Raw genomic sequence first — 20,952 nt, 5'->3', positions numbered from 1 at the left:
CTGCCTCTTGGCTTTCCCACTGTCCCAGTAGACCCCACATTTGCTGGGCTCTCCCTCGCTCCTCCAGTCCCCACAGACTGCAGGTGCCTGGGTGTGCTATCAGGGTCCCCCTCTGAGGCCCAGCACAGAGTTGGCCATGGTACATGGGCTTGGGGGACCCCAGGAGGGACCCCTGGGACAGTGCAGTCACACCACTGCTGGTGGTTTCAAACTCATTTGTTTTCTTTCCCAATCTAGAAGCTAGAGTTTTTGCAACTTTTTGGCTTGACCACCCAACAGCAGAAGGAGGAACTGCTGACCCAGAAGCGGAGGAAGCGGCGGCGGATGCTGAGAGAGAGAAGCCCATCGCCCCCGACGATTCAGAACAAGCGGCAGACACCTTCACCGAGACTGGCCCTGTTCACCCGCTATAGTCCCGATGAGATGAACAACAGCCCCAACTTCGAAGAGAAAAAGAAGTTCCTGACCATCTTCAACCTGACCCACATCAGTGCCGAGAAGAGGAAAGGTAGGGCCTCGCCTGGGCCTTTTGGGGATGGGGCTCACTAGGAGCTTCTGGAGAAGCAGGTGGGGTTCATAGGCTCCTGGGGATGTCCAGGACCCACGTTCCAGGCAGAACCTGAAAACACTTTGGCCCAAGGCGCTCTTACCGCCTTTGGGCTCCCCACGGAAGCAGCAAGCAGACCGGCCCCACTATCTCAGCCTTCTTCCATCTGAACTCAAATTGTCCCACTCAAAGCGTTTTTCCATTTCATCTGGAGTGGAAGAGAAACTTGCGAGTATTTTGTTCTGTATGTAAAGCTGCTCTTGTCACTTGTCACTTGAGAAGGCAGGTTTAGCGACCCTGTTGGTACAAGGCACAGTGCTTCCTCCTGTGGCAGAGCACTCCAGGCTCATGGCAGGCGCTTCCTCTTGCTGGGCCACTGGCATGGCCACTGGGCTTCGTCTCTGATGGCAGGAGGCTTGGGTGGCCTGTGGCCGCCAGCAGAGCCGATAGGCATTGTGAGTGGGCAGCTTGCCCTGAAAGGTGCTTCCAGATCAGCCCTGTTGGGACTGACGCTTGGGGCTGGAACATGTGATGTGGAAGACATGGTGTGGCGTGAACGCTTTCTGGGGATGTCCGCTTCCTTGATCTGCCCCCACACGCTCACTTAGTGCCGGGATATTGGTTGACGTGAGAACTTGGCCTGTCATGGGTGCTCGTTTGCGCACTTCCACGTCCCCCTTGCTGATACCTGTCACCTCTCTCTGGGAAGGAAGTCAAAAAGAAAGCAAAAGTGTATTGGTCATTTAGTTGCTTCTACTTACTTCGCTGTTGGGGTGTAGCAATTACTTTTTGTCTTTAACCAACAAGCTGGAATTCTCACTTTCACCTCGAAGGGGCAGGGACATGTGATGAGCAGCACAAGTCTCTGGGAACATGCACAGTTCTGTCGTGGAAAGTGTCTTTTTCCCTGACTTATTCTAGAGGAAACCTTTTAAGTCTCACCAAGAAGTGCCACTGCAACAGGAATTCGTGGCATCGAACATCACAGGAGTCTTCCTTTTCCATAAGGGGCAGCCGTCGTGGGAATTGATGCCAGGAGGAGGAGGGGGAAGAGAACGCGCCAGAGAGCAGCCTGCGCTTCCAGGGGTTGCTTCCTTGTATTGGGGCCAACATTTTTGTCTTTTAAATAAGAATGCATCCTCGGAAGTTACCGTGGGAGATCACAGCTCCCCATTATGTCGCATAGCTGTCATCACCACACACACAGCTATTTTTGGAATACCTCTGAAATGTTACGCAGGAAAAGCTGAGAGGCATCTGGGCTCACTCTGACACCAAGGTTTCTTCCTTTAAACACCACCTGTCCCAGTGGTGCCAGCTTTGTGTTTTTTCTTGGTTAAAGGACTTGCACCTGCCAGTCGCAGCCTGGGCTAGAATCCTGCCCCCCTTCCCTCTCAGAAATAATGCAACTGTCTTGTTAATCTCAGGCTGCTTTTCTCATAGACAAAGAGAAACTTGTCGAAATGCTCCATGCCATGAAGCAGAAGGCACTGTCAGCGGCAGTGGCAGACTCTCTCAGAAACTCTCCGAGGGACAGTCCTGCTGTCTCCCTGAGCGGTAAGGCCCAGGGCGGGAAGGCCCATCCGCCACTGCCCAGGACCGTCCTGTGGGCTGCCCAGGGTCAGAAGCGACTGCTCAAGGTCTTCATCACGAATCTTTCCTCCTGGAGACAGAGTGCACTTCTCCCTCTCTGTCTCATACAAGCTTCCTCCATGATGGCGAAGGATCTCCTCAGGCCAGAACATGAGAGCTGAAGTCAGGGCTCAGAGAGTGAAGGGGAGGGTCCAGGCTTCTGGCGGTCAGTGTAGTTGTAGCCACCGTCTGTCAGTCCAGGGGTGGCCCAGGCCACCGAAGCCCTGTGTCCCAGGTCTCGGCACCTCTGCTTCGGCTCTGCTAATGCTGTCTGCCCTTCCTTGGCACTCTCCTGCGTCTGTCTTGCTCATTCTGCCTTCCAGGCCTTTCCAGCATCTGCTTTCACACCTTCCCTCTCTTATGGCTTTGATTGCACATTGCAGTGCTGCTGAGTGGAGCAGATCTTTATTATCCAGCCCTGTCCTTAACTCCTAACACAGTCTTTCTTGTCGGGTCCGGCTACATAACTTCTTGCCTTTTGGATGACCTGAAATGACTCGCTTCTTCCTTCAGATTCCTTTTCTTCCCAGATGCCTTCCTGGGGCACCTTCCAAGGATGGACTTGCTGCTACCACACCCTGTCCTCAGGCCACACCTGTGCACTGACATTTAATTAAACGGCTCCCTGAGTCTTGGTCCTTTGTATTAGGTTTTGTTAAGTGTAAGCCATAGAGGTCAGGGCCCGTCTGGTCCCTTGCAGCTCTTAATATTTTCCTCGCTTTCTGTCTCTAAAAGAACCAGCCACGCAGCCAGCCTCTCTGGATATGGAAAAGCCGGTGGGTATTGCTGCTTCCCTGTCTGACGTCCCAAAGGTCACAGAGCCTGGGAGACTGGAGCAGCTCCGGCCACAGGAACTGTCTCTCCAGGAGCTGACTCCTGCCAGCAGCGAGAAGGCCAGGCTGAATGAGGCCCCTGGGGGCAAGAAGAACCTGAGCATGATGCATTACATCAGGGGCCCCGCCCCCAAGGACATTCCCGTGCCCCTGTCCCACAGCGTCAACGGGAAGAGCAAGTCGTGGGAGCCCTTCATGGCAGAGGAGTTTGCACATCAGTTCCACGAGTCCGTGCTGCAGTCCACCCAGAAGGCCCTCCAGAAGCACAAAGGTAAGGCGGCTGCCCGCCCTGGGTGCGCCCCTCTGGCACGTCAGTGTGCAGGAGGCACCTGGGGAGGTCGTCAAAGGCAGATTCCGCCTCAGCAGGTCTGGATGGGGCCCGAGAGTCTCCACTTCCAGCTGGTGCTCGAGTGATGCTGCCGGGCGGGGACCACACTTGGAGAAAACGTAACGTGATGCCACCTGAGTTTAGTAGAGGCACTTCTTTTAGTAAGGCCAGGCGGGATGCCTTTCTGGCAAAAATAGGGTCCACGTGTCCTACAGCTGAGGGTTTTCCCAGTGTCCCCATACAGACTCAGCTGGAAATCTCCCCGTCCTTTAATACTAGACTCAGTGGGCCTGGTGAGCACTTCGTGATCTAATGGTTGTGCTAACCCCTCATGTGAGCCCCCATATTCACTCTCCCAAATTTTGGTGGGAGTCACTGATGATTGGAGAACAGGGTTTGCTGCATTTCATTTCCACTCTTTCTCCTCCCCAGGGAATGGAGCCGTGCTGTCTGCAGAGCAGAACCACAAAGTTGACACATCCATCCACTACAACATTCCTGAGCTGCAGTCCTCAAGCCGGCTCCCTCTGCCCCAGCACAACGGGCAGCAGGAGCCCCCGGCCGTGAGGAAGGGCCCCCTCACACAGGAGACGGACCAGGACTCGGAAGAGGAGGAAGAGGAGGAGGATGGAGAAGAGGATGATGAGGAACCCCCCAGGCGCAAGTGGCAAGGGATTGAGGCAATTTTTGAAGCTTACCAGGAACATATAGAAGGTACAAAGGGGAGGGAGGAGCAGAATGAGGGCCCAGTAAAGAAAGTCAGTGAAAGCTTAATAGACCAATCAGTGCAGGACTTCACTGCCAGCATTAGGGACAGTTTCTAAGGGACAGTACTGGCAGATTTTCTGGGGCACTAGATGCTAATACTAGAAGGTGAATTTTCCTCCATTTTGCCCATTTTAAGAACTGTTCCTCAGGCTTCTGTAGGTGCCCAGGCTTACTTAGAGTGGTAATTCTTCATGGACAAACTTGAGACCATTCTCACCGGAGCTACGTACAAGGGTCCTGGAAAATGCAAAGCTCATTAATTTAGCTACACTCCGAATAGCCAGGCCTGATCCCTGTGTGAGCCTGCCTTGCATTCGAAGTGTCTCAATGCTGGCGGCACTTTCCCTCTCAGGCCAGTCCTTTTTGTGCAGGGAGGCAAGCCCATCAGCCACCAGAATGTTTTATTCTCAACTGTGGGTGCACACTCCACCCCTGCCTGGTGGAACACATCCTGTGGGCACACCCCTCCCACACTGGTCTCATGTACCGGGTGCGGGGGTCACAGGCTTGCACGCTGGTGGAGCTCTGGCATTGCTTCCAGCACACAACCGCCCTTCTCTGCACCTCATTTTCCTTGAGATGCCTGCAAAGGCCCCTTCCAGCTTAGAGACTGTGTGCTGTGAACTTGATGCAGGGGAAGTGGAGGAGCCCAGCCTTTCCCTCCAGTAAAACAGGCAGGTGGACTCCCAGGAAGGACGAGGAGCAGAGCACTGGCAGGCACTCTGAGCTCCTGGTCTCTGTCCCGCTGACATGGTGAGCCCTGCCCCTCTGCACTCTGTTGAGTCCTTAGTGCAGCGACAGTGCTGTCAGTTTGACATGAGTTGAGAAATGCAAAACCCAGGCTGCCACCTCCTAATTAATTCATTTCCATATCACACAAGTTTTATCAAGTATTACTATATTGTAAATATAAACATTTGATTATGAATAGCATAATCATTTAAAATACTTGGAAAAGTCAGAGACAGACTAACAAAGGGACAACCAGAGTATCAATTCCTACTGTTCATTCCCTTTCCTCCTTCAAATGGAATCCTTTATTTGAATTTTCCATCACTTCTTACCTGTTGCTCTTAAGTACATACGTATGTATCCAGAAGCAATGTATAGCATTATTATTTACTTCAATGGAGTGAGGTGTATCCACTTTTTCTGGGTTGATGTTTGTTGACTTGTTTGGGAATTCCTTCCCTACCTCCAAGGACATATTCTGCATTTCCTTCTAAAAGTATTCACGTTCTGCTTCTCTTGTGCCTAGAATTCATTTCTGTGTAAGAAATAAGGTAGAAATATAACCTCATCTTTCCTGCCCGGACAACCAATTATCCTGGCGGTTTCCAGGATGCCTCTTCCCTCTGGGCATGCCCATCATGCAGCATCCTCACCTGTGCCCAGGTCTCTCTGGTGCTGTTCTGCTCCACCCGTTGGGGTCCTGGCCCATCCCTGTGTCATACCATATCTTTGCAGCGCTCTGTTGTCAGGAGTAACTCACCCTGACTTGTTCTTCTCTAACAGCTCAGCTGTTCTTGGCCCTTGGCTTTCCCCGGTGAATTTTAGGATCACCTTATTTGTTCCGCCCAATTGAATTCACAGATTTGGGAAGAATTGACATCTTTAATAGTGATATTATTCCACTTATGAATAGGATAAATTATGCTAAATAAATTTTGCTGACTTTTCTCCATGAGTAGTTTACTTTTATTAGATTTAGTTACCACTTTGATATTGTGGGTTTTTAATTTTTGTTAGCCCTTCTTCCTTAGGTAATCAGACCTTTTGCAGGTTAAGTTTAGTTCTTTCCTTTTGAGTGTTTAACTTTTTCTCATATTGCATTTCCTAGAACCGCTAAGCCATTGAATTAGAGGCACACTAACTGGGCTCTTGTCTTGTGAAACTTTAGAAGTGGTCCATTAAGCATCTCATTTGCTGCTGAGCTTATGGTATATGATCGTTAAAGGTTTAACTAATGCAGTTTCTGTACCCATTGAGATGATGACCCTACTTTTGTTTTCTAATGTCATTTCCTCCTTGCTGAATTTAACTTGTTACTTCTTTTAAGGTTTTAAATCTACTTAAGTGGTATTAGGTGCTAATTTTATTGTATTTATTTTGCTGAAACTGTTCTAGTTTCTATAAAATTAGTCTGGCAGCTTTCCCTGGTTTTTATTCTTGGAAATACTTTGTGTGATGCAGGGATTTACCCTTGCAAGTTTGAAGTCACTCTTCTGTTAAAAGCAGGCCTGGAATCTTTCGGAAGAGCAGATTTCATTTTACTAATTCGAACTCCACTTTGAATTTCTAGGTTTATTCTGGCCGTTTCTACCAGCTTAAAAACTTCCAAGGCTAACGCCAATATTTTTTATCTTTCTTTTTGAAAAATGTATCTTAAGGCCATAAATTTACCCTTAATTTCTTAATCTGTATCCCTTAAATTGCCTTTCGATGCTTGATCCTTTGATTCCACTGGGCTGGATTTAATTTAGTAACACTGACATATTTACCAGCGTGATACCAAGAACTTGGAGCCTTATGGTCCCAAGGAGAGTACTATGCTGGCTGCATGAGAGGGAAAACAATCGCAGAGTCTGTGATCCCTGTACACAGAAAATACATCAACAGCGCTTGTCTTTTCAGAGCAAAATCTGGAGCGGCAGGTGTTGCAGACACAGTACAGACGGCTGGAGGCCCAGCACTACAGCCTCAGTCTCACAGCAGAACAGCTCTCCCACAGCATGGCGGTGAGTCTTGGGTCGCCACACACGGGAAAAGGAATGAAAATCAGCTCCAGAGGAGGTTTTCTTAAAACACACTGTGCTTCTTGTGTTTAACCTTTGGGTTCAAGATTAGCCATACAGACAAGTTTTGAGGGACAGTCCTGCTCTTAAGAGTTTAAAGCTTGCCCTAACCGGTTTGGCTCAGTGGATAGAGCGTCTGCCTGTGGACTGGAGGGTCCCAGGTTCGATTCCGGTCAAGGGCATGTACCTTGGTTGCGGGCACATCCCCAGTAAGGGGCGTGCAGGAGGCAGCTGATCGATGTTTCTCTCTCATTGATGTTTCTGACTCTCTATCCCTCTCCCTTCCTCTCTGTAAAAAATCAATAAAATATTTTTAAAAATTTCAAAAAAAAAAAAAAAGAGTTTAAAGCTTATAGTCCTAGGGAAGACGTTCAAGGCTCAGTTGATTACCCTAGCCAAGGAGGGAGGCATCACTAATTTGCAGAATATTGATCCTGGAAGAATGAAGATGCAATATTCCTTTTGGGGAATTATTTATTGCCTTTGTCAGTCTCCCCTGCTGTGATTTGCTAAGGAAAAAGGAAGAAGGATTTTACTGGAGTAAAGTTATTAAGGAAAACAAACCACCTCCTTCCTCTTTGCAGCCTGGCCCAACAGGTCGTCCAACTATGACATGTGGCAAGCCCCAAGGGCTTCCTCCCAGTGGGGACGTGGGGCTTATCTCAGATCAGGTCTGCACATCTTGGCCACTCCTACGCAGTAAAGGTTTTAATTTTTAAAGCTCAGGGTTGAAGCTGAGACAACAGTGGACACTAGTTCCATGAGAGCAGGTACTGTGAGAACCCAAGACTTAGGAAGAACCAGTTCAGCCTGCCCCCAGAGGCACTGTCAGAACACTGAACTGGAAGGAGGAGGTTTTCAAAGTGGCCTCCAGCACATTTCTGCATCACATACACTTCCGTGAAACCAGTTTGTTTAATGCAAATCTCTCTCTGCAGGAATTGAGGAGCCAGAAACAGAAGATTGTCTCAGAAAGAGAGCGAATCCAGGCGGAACTGGATCACTTCCGGAAGTGCCTTGCATTGCCTGCATTGCATTGGCCTAGGGGTTACTTTAAGGGATATCCTAGGTGACGGTTTCCCTTGCACTAGGCCGAACCTATAGTATAGAAATATTATCTATTTTATTACCTTGAATATTTAATATTTTTCACTGGGAGGTTTGAAGCTTAAAAAAAAATAATAAAGAATGTGCCATGCATGAAGCAAAGGATTCCAGACTCCAGAAAAAGAACGAACTCACCTTGACTTCAATGCAACTGAATCACCTTTGTAATTCAGCGAGCAACCAATGTAGGACATCGCCCATATATTTTTTTAAAAGGCAATTTTATTCTTTCTTTCCCCATGTCACCGTTTTAAAATCTGAAAATGAAGGCTCCATTACCAACACTAAAACTTTTATCATTTATAGCCCCTGGGTGCATAAGATTGGATCAAACTGCTTGTGTTCTATTTCTTGTGTTGCCATATTACTATGCCTGAAGACCCAAGTTTGCTTTTGCTGCAGCAGAGGGTCGGTCTCATGCCTCCCCAGGACTGAGACCTGCTTCAGCTGAATGAAGGTGGGGTGCATTTTAAGTGAAGGGCTTATTTGTTTTGGTTACTTTTCTGCAAAATTTTCTTCAAAGCAACAGTACTAAAAGTCTTACCAATAGCAGGCTTTTCCCTGGAAAAGCTCTCACCTAAAGATAAAGCAAATTGACAAACTGAAGGTACCTTTTTTATTACTCCGTGGGGTGGGGTGGGGGGGGAGTGTACAGAGCTCTATGTATACATATATGCACACCCACCAAATTGTTGCTGCAGTGGGGGGTGTTTTCATACAAACAAATTTTGAGAGAAAAGTCAAAGGTGCTTCAGCCTTGTACTGTGTATATATATTAAAAAAAAGTTTTGTATGTTTTTATTACTTTAATTATTGTTATAAAAGGCCTGCCATTTTTAATATGTGGTTTTGGGGGATTTTTGTTTGTTTTCCTGTTTTGGGGTTTTGTGTTTTGTGTTTTTTTTTCTGGGCAAAAAAAAGAAACAACAACAAACTTGCTTTTAGTGTTTGTACTGCTGCTGGTCAGGACATTAAATATTGAAGTGTTTTTAAAAATTAAAGAAGAAGAAAAGTAAAAGAGCTTACCACTGGCGCCTATGCGATCACTTCATTTTTGAGTTGCACCAGAAAATGATGTAGAAAGCCATGCGTTACTTCTTACCTCCTTCTCTACCCCCTCCCCCCAGCTCTGGACAGCAAATAGCAGTTATACCTAGTTGCTATCAGTGAGGAGGGGCTAGTCTATGGTGAACAAGACATACTGGGTGTGCACCTATGCATGCACCTACAGACATGGGGCTTTTTGCAAAAGAACCTTTCAGGAAGTGAGCAGTTTGTGATAGAATTCTAAGGTGTCTTACAGCAGTCTGAGAACAGGTGCAAAGTAGAAACTCTAGAGGCTTTATTTAGATGCAAAGCTTTGTAAAAGCCTAAAAGTAGGATAAAGGATAAACAATGTCTGAGCTGAACTTCTCCTCCTTTTGAACTGACTGTGACAAGCACAGGAGCAGCTAGAAACAGATAATCAGATCAGTGCAAAGCAATGGGCAAATTTTTCCTTCTTGTCCCAGTTAACTGCTCATTCAGGCAGGGTTTAATCTAGATCAAGCAAGTATCTCTTGCCTGAATGGGCTTGAACCAGAGGCTAAAGCAGCCACTGGTTGGTCTGCCAGGGGAGGGGATGGGAGGAGGTCTGAGTGTGATCACGCCTCCCCTTTACCCAGGGGAAGGGCTGGCTGACCTTCATGAAGGCTACTCACTGTGATCAGTGGCCGCACCCTCAGCCCCAGACCTTAGCTGTGCAGAACAGCTTGCTGGCAGATGGCATTGTGTCGCTTTATCTGTTCCCACACAGTTTGCTTTGTATGTCTGCCAAGAATCTTCCAGTTATTAGCAAACTCAGACAAAAAGTGCCGCCAGTATTATCAGCAGTCAACAAGCGCCTTCCTCTCCACAGAAACGATTTGACGAGATCTAAGGGCTGTTCTGTGGCCTCCCCTGCAAAGACATTGAGAGATCAACATGTTCCACAGGTGGGGACAGGTGTTTAGAGGGAACTCTATTGCCAACAATCAGGGCAAAATGTCACTGAATTTCTCTCTTTAAAATCTGCTTGCTGCTTCTGGTCTGAAAGCTTAAGAGCTACATCTTAGCACTTCACTCCCAGTCCTCCTTCGCCATCACAGAATGTCTGAGTACTAGTAATTTTGCTGATCAGCTTTGGTAATGGCCTTGGCTTAGAAAAAGAAAAATGTAGATCTAATAACTTGATGGGAAAGAAAAGCAGAGCCCCATTCCTCCTCCAGCCCAGGGGAGCTCCCTTGGTGGGGTTTGTTTAGTTGTCAGGGAGGACGTCCCTGAGCTAGTAACAACTGCTTTTCCTTCTTCCCATTGAAAACGCCACTGTCACCCTGCACTTGAGCTTCTCTGTCACTCCGCCACACCAAACTCCCACCCATCTCTAGAGATCTCTGAATATTCTTGGGCTTAAGAAGTAATATGACAATCAGAGAATATAAATATATACCAGAAAAGGCAGCATAATAAACTAAGAAAAAGGTAAAGTGTCTTTTGAAAACAAATGCACCACTAAGACATAGTACCCAATAATGGTTTTTCCATCCAATAATTAGTTCTAAAATCTTAAAACACATTTTCATCTCATCTAATTTTTCTTTTCAGTTTGGGCTTAAAAACGGGCAAATATGCGCTCTCTGAAGATTTTGTTCAGCTATTTCACACTGAATTTAAAAGACACAGCTCAGAAGAACACCGAATTTGCTCTAGAATTGATTTTGCAACCTGTGTCAGTCCTCCACGGCCTCATGTGCTTCCTACAGCACCGGCAGGAGACGGCTGTTTTGTTAAACTTGTGAGGGACACCTTCCAAAGCCAAATCCCCAGCTTCGCATTTAATCAAATATTTAGGGACAAACCAGAACGTTCCTCAAAACTTGGATCTACACACCTGATCATTTGAAAATGCATTGGTTCTCTGTTTCATATAATCAGCCAAACTGACAATGAAAACATTTCATGATATAATCCATTGTCTAAGATAAATGGCCAAGGTAGGGTTTTCAACAGTTTAGTCTACATTCTAAAGGAAATAAAACACTAAATTGGCATTAACATTCTATTAGATAATACCCTTAAGGAAATTCAAAGAATATTCAGCAGTGAAGAATTATAACACAAGAAATCTTACGTTTGTACATGGAACGGTATTTCCTAAAGGCTGCCTAATCTCAAAAATTACATCAAGATACTCCCTTTCCCTCTGAGCCATGTGTTTTTTAAAGTGTAGAAAATTCCAAGGATCCACCACAAGATGGAGATGATCAGCACAAGCCGATTCTGTTCCTCTTAAATAAGTGTATATTAGCCATTTAGCAGCAATCCCTATACTCTTTCAAGTAACCAAGCTATTGACTTTCTTACTACTTGCAGTAGCCTGTCCCCAACTTTTGATCCAGCACTTAACTTAAACTCCTTAACTCTGCCTAGACCTGAGGAAGACCATGCTAATTGGTTGTGTTACTTTGTATGTACCCTGTGTTTAATTGCTAGAACAGTAAACCAGTACATGGGAGGGAGGAGGAACAGTGCCTCGGTCACTCTGGGGGCAGTTTAGATGCTGTGAAATTAAACCTGTTCTAAGTGTACTTGTTTGAATTAATTGTATTGTAATATTATTTGTTGAATGTAGTAATTAGGTATTTATGAATATATTGCTGTAATTTCTGACAACATCCAAAAAAAATAAAATCTTCCTAAATCATGTTAAGAGGAAAATCTTTTTTATGCTATAATAAAAAGAGACCAAATTTTTTTTTTTTTTTTTTAATGCTCAACAACTATACAGCTTTACAGGTAAAATGTGAAGACAGATCCAATGTACCTCAGTCAGGTTTTAGGAGAAAGGTATTAGGGGCTGATCTGAGCTACACAGGATTCCTGACCCTTCACAATAAGGTGGCTGCATTCAAGAAGATTCCCCGGATTAAAATCTGAAGGACTCCGAGTAAAAGTGACAAGAAAAGGCAAGTCCTGTCATATGAAAGCGGTCCTCTAAGCCAGCGTTGCCAACCTTCCAGACCTCACAGACCACCGGTTGTCAACCACTGCTCTTAACAGTCACCTTAACTGATAAAAACAAGTCTTCTGTATCCTAATCTCTCTGTGCCTGGCCCTTCAGTGTTCAAACAACCATCAGCTGCTTGTTGGAGGGACATCTAGATGGATAGCAATGTGGAATGGAGAAACCTGAAGTAAGTTTGGACTTCAAACACTGAAGAGCAGATACCAGCAGGTCTCTTCCAGGCTCAGCTGATCACATACACTCTTCAAAAAGCCCTTGAGATAGCATGTGACAGTCGAAAACCACCAGGTTACAGAAACTGCCACTCATTGTATGATTCTAGACCAGCGATTTTCAACCAGTGTGCCACAAGCATTTTTTTAAACATGGAATACCTGACTATTTAGTCAGGGGCACTGACCTCTTTTCCCTTAGATTGTCAAATAAAAAATGGCAGTAGCCAACACAATAGCTGTCAACAGTGTGAATGAATCAAAATTACACCTATTCTTTTTGGTCAGATTGGCAAAAGATAGTTTTTTTTTGGTGTGCCGCAGAATTTTAGTAATTATGTGTTTATGTGTGCCATGAAATGAAAAAGGTTGAAAACTGCTGCTCTAGACAATCTTTTCCCCTTTCAGGGCAATAAAATTTCTATGAGCAATTTAGCAATTCCAAAACGCTATATTTGAATTTTTTTCTCTTAGAATTTACCCTTCTTTGAGCCACTGCTACCTATGACCATCTTACCCTAAAACCCATCAAGAGCAGTGTTATAGGTCCAACTTTTCTTAGCACTGTGCTTCACTACATACTCAAATAACATGGTTACTTTTAAAAGCAACCCTTTAAACTGTAACCAGAAGTAGCAAAGATAACAAGAGACAACCAGAGTGTTTGAAGTTTACAACCTGCTACACACCTCAGTTTGGTCTATCATTATCATTTTAGCCACATGGCTTAAGCAGGAGAAAATAAACCCAACAGATTGGGTTGATTCCATCTTTATTCTGTATCAGGGGTGGGGAACATCTAGCCTGTGGGCCTTATAAGGCACTCAAAATCATTTGGTCTGGCCCTACCAAGGCATTAGGGGTGTTAATTAAAATGTTTGACCAAATATAGCAGGCTGATTTTTAAGTTGATATTTTGTATGGCCTGCAAATGATGTTATAAATATTCAAACGGCCCTTGGCAGAAAAAAGGTTTCCCACCCCTGGCTGAGATCAACCCCAGTCGGCATCACAAGCCACCATCTGCCATCCTCCTCTATGTGAGCAATCTCTAGATTTAAATTCAGCCAAAAAGATCCATATCAAAAACAACAAAGTCCTAGGGCCACATCACCATTTGTATCTCTGATTTTTCAAAGCAACATGAACATCACTGAACACTCACCCACACATAACAGTTCCGTGCAGGAGACCTGAGACCGTGCTAGGGAGAATGGCTTGTTTGCTGAAGCTTTTTCTTTCCTCCATAAAGGAGCAGTTGGCCTCTAGAGACAGATGTGGAATTAATGAATATCTTAAGAACTAAGCATAACCTGTTGCTCTCCAACAATGTTATGAATCCATTCCTTGCTTCATTGCACGTTTTCCTTACATTCAAATGGTTCTAGAAACCCAGTACTGAGTACCTCTATCATGTCCTGAGCACTCACACATTACCCGGGAAGCCTCATGCCAGCAGACACAAGGCCTTTACAAATCAAAGGTCATTCTCTAGAAGTCCTGAGACTGGGCACTTTCAGAAGGTTGCAGGTTTGTACGGAGTTTGTACATGTGATTGAGAGCTTGTGTGAGGAATGCCCCACTGGTGTTGATCTCCATCAAGGTCAAATTATCCAGCTAAAAGAAGAGAAAACAGGGTTGGTTGAGAAGTTTCTGATTGAGAAAAAATCTACTGAACAAAAATAAGAAACCAATAATTTTTAAAAGCACAGCCAGTAATTCCTGTTTGTGATAGCCTAAGCAGGCAGAACGCTGCAGGAAATCCCTCAGCAGTACACCTACCTTCGCATGTGCCTCCTGCTGCCTCACAAAGCTGTCAGCAGACACCCGGAGTTTGGCTATGCGAGTGTCCCACACATCCTTGATCAGGGTGCGGATCTCATCTGCTTTTGGAATGTTGTCTGAAGCACTAAAGGAAATAAATAAATTGCATAAGGAAGCACTCAGTAAACTAAAGCAATATCCAGCTAAAGTGGCTTTGAAAAGAAAAAGGTTGCTTGGATTCAGGTAAAATACACACACTGTCCTAGACTCAGATTGTCTTTTGCTTTATTTTCAATTTTAAAATGTAAGGATTTCTAGCAGTTAAGCTTGGTGCCAAGAAAATTCAGCCATGATCCACAGTTATGCTCATGTAACCTGTCCCCTGGCGGGCAGTGGCACAAGGACTTCTGTTCCATAAAATAATTAATAAGAGAATAAGCTCTACGTTGGACATCCTGTGTCTCAGGATAATTGAGTGCTCTGTGCTATAGAATTTCCATCTAGAATGAATTTGTTTCAAGGCTGGTTCAGAGGTCATGACTTCTATTGCTCATACCTCATCGGTCACCCAAGGGCTTACAACCCACCAGGGAAAGACAGCAGCTCTATGCCTGCCATGTGCTCAGCACTACACAATATTTCTATCCTCGCAAAAGTCCTGAAGAGTAGACATTGGCCTACTCTACAGAGAAAACAAAAATACATTTACAAAAATCACAGAAGAAATTGCAAATTAGCATAACCTGAGCACATTTTACATAAGGAATTCTGGGTAAAAGTTTGAATTGGAGTCAGAGAAAGATGGTCAGTCTTCCTGTGTGAGATTTTTTAAACTAATCTTTGAAGGAAAAGACAAACTAGAAGATAAAAGCAGAAGCTCACAGCATCATCACCAGGCATTCTAGGATAAGCTGGAAATGACCTTTTCACATGCTAAAATTAGCTCAAGATTAGTAGATGGATAATCAGTGGTAGAAAGTTTATGTAGTGGATTTTACTTAAAGCCCAAACATCTGGATCCTCTGCTCTGAACAGCAGTAAAGAACAAAGAACCCAGCTCCTTGAACTGCAGAACAAAGGTACAATTAAGTCCCTCAGCCAAATGAATTCTAAATAATTCTAAGACAAGAGTTTCAATAAGAACTGCATACATAATATACTGAACGGGCCTCTGCTTCCCGATTCTCACTCCAAGTCACTCTCCCCACTGCCACAGCAGGCTTTCTCAGATCCATAGGTGGCACACTCCTTCCTGAACACCCTCCTGGGGCCCTCCAACAGAAAAGCCTCAGCTCTGCCACCCCATACAGTCTGCATGTGTCCCAACAGCTCTGTTTCCCAAACACACCATGTCCTTTCACACCTCTGCCTTCTCCCCCAGTAGATTTTCCGTGATCTTTCCAGCCCAAGATCCCTTCTCTGATACCACCAGGCATTAGGGTTGCATCCCAACATACTCTGAACAGCATTTATCACACTGCAGTGTAACCACTGGGTAACAGGGTCACATCTCTCCCCCACTAAACCAGGAACTCAAGCCTATTATCACTATCTAGTTAATGCTTAGTAAGCTGTGAACTGCAGCCTCATATGAACTGAAGGACCAAGTCTGTGTTATGTACCTTGAATTTTCATTTGCATCCAGAAATAGAGCTTACGCTACAGCTCCCCAAGTTTTGTTCTAGTTCTACTCTTGAATCCATCAATTAAAAGGCATCAAAAGCTGTACACACTTTGAAAATTACATTCTAAGTATGTCCCAAGCAAAATGATCCACTTTCTTGCCTCCTCCACTGATTCCCTCCCTCCTTCCCTCCCTCCCACAAACATGTGAGCACCAGGCATTGTGCTAATACACAGAAGACACAGTCCCTGCTCATTAGAACTGGGGGTGGGGGGAAGAGCATAGCCAGACAAGGGATTAGAAAATTTTAACTGACAAATGCTATGGAGGTGTACAGAGATGCCAAGAAGACACGTAGGACAGGAAGGGAGTACCTGTTAGTCTAAACCAAAGGAGGGAGCAGGGAACAGATGGACTTACTTGCAGAGGGTACAGTATATGCAAAGCCCTGAGGTGAGGACCTTGGTATGTATAAAGAAGTAAAAGAAGTCAAAGTGAGCTGGAATTTAGAGTCAGCGGGGAGAACTGTAAGAGAGTTATGAGAGAAGGAAGAAAACCAGCCTATGCAGTGCTTTGAATACCATGATTAGGACTTTAGACTAAACCCTGGAAAGGCTCCAAGGAGTAGGGGAATCATATGGCAGCTTCGCCTTTATTTTTTTTTAAATATATTTTATTGATTTTTTACAGAGAGGAAGGGAGAAGGATAGAGAGCTAGAAACATCAATGAGAGAGAAACATCAATCAGCTGCCTCCTGCACACCCCCTACTGGGGATGTGCCCGCAACCAAGGTACATGCCCCTGACCGGAATTGAACCTGGGACCCTTGAGTCCACAGGCCAATGCTCTATCCACTGAGCCAAACCGGTCAGGGCTGGCAGCTTCACCTTTAAAGGGCCATTCTGGCTGCAATGTGGAGAGTGAATTAGGAGCTGATGTGGAACCAGAATTGGATGTAGGGAAACAATTTACTACAGCACATTTCTGCCACTAGTGGGCTTTTCTTATAGTTCAGGATCAGAGGCAAATGTGAGTCCTCTGGCCATTCATGTGACAGACATGCAAGAACTCAAATGCACATAACCAAAGCATAAAAAGGGGTAAAGCTCTAGTAATAAAACATATTTATAGTTAAGATAAAGGCTACTGCTGGAAATGATGGAGGCTCATACTGGGTTCAAATGTCAAGTGGTAATCCTATATAATAAAAGCCTAATATGCTGTGTCCGACTGTTCACTCGACTGTTTGATCAATCGCTATGATGCACACTGACCACCAGGGGGCAGATGCTCCAACCAGTAGGTTAGCTAGCTGCTGGGGTCTGGCCAATCAGGACTGGGCCAGACGGGCCAGACACGCCCTGGAGCCCTCCCGTGGTCCCTCCCCGGCCCCAATCGTGCACCGGTGGGGTCCCTTGGCCTGGCCTGCGCCCTCTTGCAATCCAGGACCACTTGGGGGATGTCAGAGAGCCAGTTTCGGCCCAATCCCCACAGGCCAGGCCGAGGGACCCCACCAGTGCATGAATTTGTGTACCGGGCCTGTAGTTAAGAGATAAAATGAAAAGAACCAAGGGATTTACTAGGAGAGGGAAGGGTGGAGAAAAGGAAAAATGAGGAAGGGAGAGACTCCAGGCAGTGTGAATGGACTCCCAGATTACTGACCTGAGGAACTAAGTGGACAGGAATACCACTTACCTTGGTAATGAGAGTGAAATAAAAAAGGAAAGGCAGGGATTAAGGGATGAGAACCATGAACACGTGGGCTCTCAGTGAGAATACTTACTGATTTAACAGGAGTTTGGTCAGTTCCATGTAGTAAGGGCTAGGCATAGGGGTAAAAGTTTCTTCCATTCGTTCATGATCCCTAATCTTCTCCAACTTTTCTGAAATTTAGAAATGAATATATTTTACCATCACCATAACCAAAATGTTTTTTTAAAACCAAATTTACCAACTGCCTATATTACCTATTCAATCAACTGACAAATACATTAAAAACAGTTTTTGGACCCTGCCAGTGTGGCTCAGTGGTTGAGTATCAACCTAAGAACCAGGAATCATGCTTCAATTACCAGTCAGGGCACATGCCGGGGTTTCGGATTGAGTCCCCGGTGGAGGGCGTGCAGGAGATGGCCAATCAATGATTCTGATCATTGATGTTTCTCTCTCTGACTTAATAGCCTGAGAAAACCTCCAGTTCTAAATCTGAACTGCCCACTGTACCTAAACGGTTCTCAACCTGTGGGTCGCGAACAATGAAAATATATCCTGCATATCAGATATTTACATTACAATTCATAACAGTAGCAAAATTACAGTTATGAAGTAGCAACGAAAATAATTTTATGGTTGGGGGTCACCACAACATGAGGAACTGTATTAAAGGGTCGCGGCATTAGGAAGGTTGAGAACCACTGTATGTAGGCCCTAAGGGGTACACACAGACATGACTATGCTGTGGAGTCTCACTTTAAAGGACTGACCACCCATCTCCAAGGGGCCCTTGGTATTATCTTGCAATCCTATGAAACTTCCCTGATCCATTCACCCTCTCACTTTTGATCATGCCCACCCTCTTCATGCCTTCTCTCCTTCCTCATCTCACTGCCCCAGCTCTCAGCCACTGCCTTGCTGAGTGCCCGCATGCTCCTGTCACCACATCTTCCTAACTTCCCTGTGTCTGTCCCCATACACAAGGGCCAGCCTTCCAGGTATGCACTGGACCCTCCTCTCACCTGCACAGATCACCACTCCAGCATGGGTCTCTCACTCTTGAATGATCATGGTTTCTCCCCACTATGTGACATTCCATCAAACATACTGCAACATCTCCCATCTTAAAAAGAAAACCTGCCTTAACCAGTTTGGCTCAGTGAATAGAGCGTCGGCCTGCGGACTGAGGGGTCCCGGGTTCGATTCTGGTCAGGGGCATGTACCTTGGTCGCAGGCACATCCCTAGTGGGGGGTGGTCAGGAGTCAGCTGATCGATGTTTCTCTCACATCAATGTTTCCAACTCTCTATCCCACTCCCTTCCTCTCTGTAAAAAAATCAATAAAATATATTTTTAAAAAAAGAAAACCTGCCCTGGCCAGTGTGACTCGGTTGGTTGAGTGTCATCCCATGCACCAAGAAGTCACAGGTTCGATTCCCAGTTGGGGAACATGCCAGGGTTGTGGATTCGATCCCTAGTAGGTGCCATGCAGGAGGCAGCTGATCAGTGTTTCTTTCTCTCCCTCTCCCTTCCTCTTTGAAATCAATAAAAACATGTGTGTTTTTTAAAAAAAGAAAAAGAAAACCCTCCCCTGACACCAAATCTTTCCCCAGCTACCAATCCATTTATCATGCCCTTTACACAAAACTTTGAGTTGTCTGACACTGGCATTAACTTCCCCTCCTCAACCACTCAGATGTGTGTCTATCCTAGCCCTCCACCAACATAGTCCACCAAGGCCCACATCCTCCACTGGGCCAAACCCAAGGGCCCTGTCTCAGCCTCCACATCTGACGAGGATCAATCCTCTCCCTTGGAGTGTATTAATTTAGCTTCTGGAACACCAGAGTTCTCATCTCATCAATTCTTTCTGGCCTTCCTGACCTCTCAACACTGTGGTGCAGGGCTCACCTAAACCCACGTCCCATATGATCTCTTCCTGCCTCATTTAAATACCATCTATGTGCTCATAATGACAAATTCACATCCCCAGAGCAGTCCCTCCTCTGAATTCCTGACTCAAATACCCCCCTGCCCATATTATTTCCACGTGGATTTCTATCAGGCACCTCCAGTGTAAGATGTTCAAACTCCACTCCTAGGGTCCACTTTAGCCCACACACTGCCCCTGCAGTCTTCCCCCTCTAAGAAAACAACTCCATTTCCTCCCAGAGCTCAAGCCAACAACCCTGGTGCTAATCTTTAATTAACTCTTCTCTCTCCTACCCCTTGGCCAGTCCTTCAGCAATCCTGCTGATTCTTCCTTCAAACTATGCCTAAACTCCAACCACTCTGCCCACCTAAATCAGCTGCTCCAGCCACTCCCAGCTCTAGCCTGGGTAACTCTCTACTGCTCTCTCCCCACACACTTAATTCTTTGCACAGAATATTCACTCTTTTCTTTTTTAAAATCTAAACCAGCGTATGAAACACCTCTGTCCAAACCCTGCAATTCCAATGTTGGCCAGGGTATGGAACACTGGAAACTCTTGGACAGTCCTGGTGGGGTTATAATAATGGCTCAACCCCTGTGGAGCACCGGCAGTTTCTTACCAAGCTAAGCACAGTCTGTCCATGAGCCTGCAATTCCACCCCTCTAGGTATTTACTTACCCAAGAGAAATAAAAACATATCCACAAAAAGACTTGGACAAGATTAGACATAGCAGCCATATTCACAATGGCCAAAAATGGGAAGTAACCCAACTATCCACCAACATCAGAATGGGTGAACATACTGTGGCATACTCACACAATGGAACACCACTCAGCAATAAAAGAGTGTAATGGCACATGCAACAGCGGTGAATCTCAAAAACATTATACTGATAAAAAGTCAGAGAACCAAAACTGACATAGTACTAGAGAGCGTAAGATTTTCAAGGTTCATCCACATTCCTTTATATGGCTGAATAATATTCCCTTGTATGGATAATTTTCATGCATTTTCTATAATGTAAGATTAACAACTTTGCTCAACATGTCAGTCTATATCTATAATAATAAAAGTGTAATATGCTAATTAGATGGGACATCCTTCCGGATGTCCTTCCAGGCGACCTTCCTAACGAAGCCGAAGCCGGGGCAGCCAGGGGAAAGAAGGCCGACTCTTGCACGAATTTCGTGCATCGGGCCTCTACTACGTATATCTTTAAATTAAAATGTTTATTTTAAGGCCTTATAATACTTTTAAATTTTAAAGCAAGGTGAAATAACTTTAAACACAAAATCTGAACTAAAAGCGATATACACACCCCAAACTGACAGGGCCCTGGTAACAGCGGTCAGCTGACTCTAAGGCGTGAATCTGGAACCACTGGTTTCAGCTGGTCAGTGGGTCATGGCGTCATTGCGGAACCCGGGCACCCGCGTCCTTACCCACATCCATCCACTCTGGGGGAAGCAGCCGGCACTTCTGTCTTTGCTTCAGGTTAATCGCCAGCCACAGAGGCACTTGCACCGGCAGGCCAGGGTTAAAGGGCCCCAGGTCCCCCTGCCGGAGGAAGCAAACCCCGGTAAGGCGAGGCAGAGCTCAGGCATTCCCGGACCTCCAGACACAAACGCACGCCCGGTGGTCAGCGGCGCGGG

At 45.6% G+C, this 20,952-nt stretch overlaps 2 protein-coding genes across 6 annotated transcripts in view; one reads left to right on the top strand and one right to left on the bottom strand.

Moving 5' to 3' along the window:
• The window catches only part of GSE1 (Gse1 coiled-coil protein), a 427,477-nt gene extending 415,744 nt beyond the window's left edge, over positions 1-11,733 (top strand). For 3 of the 5 annotated variants that reach the window (XM_005862540.2, XM_005862543.2, XM_014536684.1), the window contains 6 exons: positions 238-508; positions 1,991-2,104; positions 2,915-3,283; positions 3,773-4,054; positions 6,743-6,846; positions 7,842-11,733. In XM_005862540.2, coding sequence (XP_005862602.1) covers positions 238-508; positions 1,991-2,104; positions 2,915-3,283; positions 3,773-4,054; positions 6,743-6,846; positions 7,842-7,976 — 1,275 coding nt within the window. In that variant the 3' untranslated portion in view covers positions 7,977-11,733. The remainder of the gene's footprint in view (positions 1-237; positions 509-1,990; positions 2,105-2,914; positions 3,284-3,772; positions 4,055-6,742; positions 6,847-7,841) is intronic. The other 2 variants (XM_005862542.2, XM_005862541.2) reach the window with 2 other exon arrangements.
• Positions 11,734-13,185: 1,452 nt separating this feature from the next.
• The window catches only part of GINS2 (GINS complex subunit 2 (Psf2 homolog)), an 8,159-nt gene continuing 392 nt past the window's right edge, over positions 13,186-20,952 (bottom strand). Inside the window, exons 2-5 of the mRNA XM_005862538.2 lie at positions 20,743-20,857; positions 17,437-17,536; positions 14,047-14,173; positions 13,186-13,881 (exon numbers count right to left, since the gene is read on the bottom strand). Coding sequence (XP_005862600.1) covers positions 13,756-13,881; positions 14,047-14,173; positions 17,437-17,536; positions 20,743-20,857 — 468 coding nt within the window. The 3' untranslated portion in view covers positions 13,186-13,755. The remainder of the gene's footprint in view (positions 13,882-14,046; positions 14,174-17,436; positions 17,537-20,742; positions 20,858-20,952) is intronic.

Source organism: Myotis brandtii, unplaced genomic scaffold (assembly GCF_000412655.1).
Source record: "Myotis brandtii unplaced genomic scaffold, ASM41265v1 scaffold165, whole genome shotgun sequence".
Taxonomy (NCBI): Eukaryota; Metazoa; Chordata; class Mammalia; order Chiroptera; family Vespertilionidae; genus Myotis; species Myotis brandtii.
Note: the sequence above shows the minus strand (reverse complement) of the source record. Positions and strands in the feature narration are given on the sequence as shown.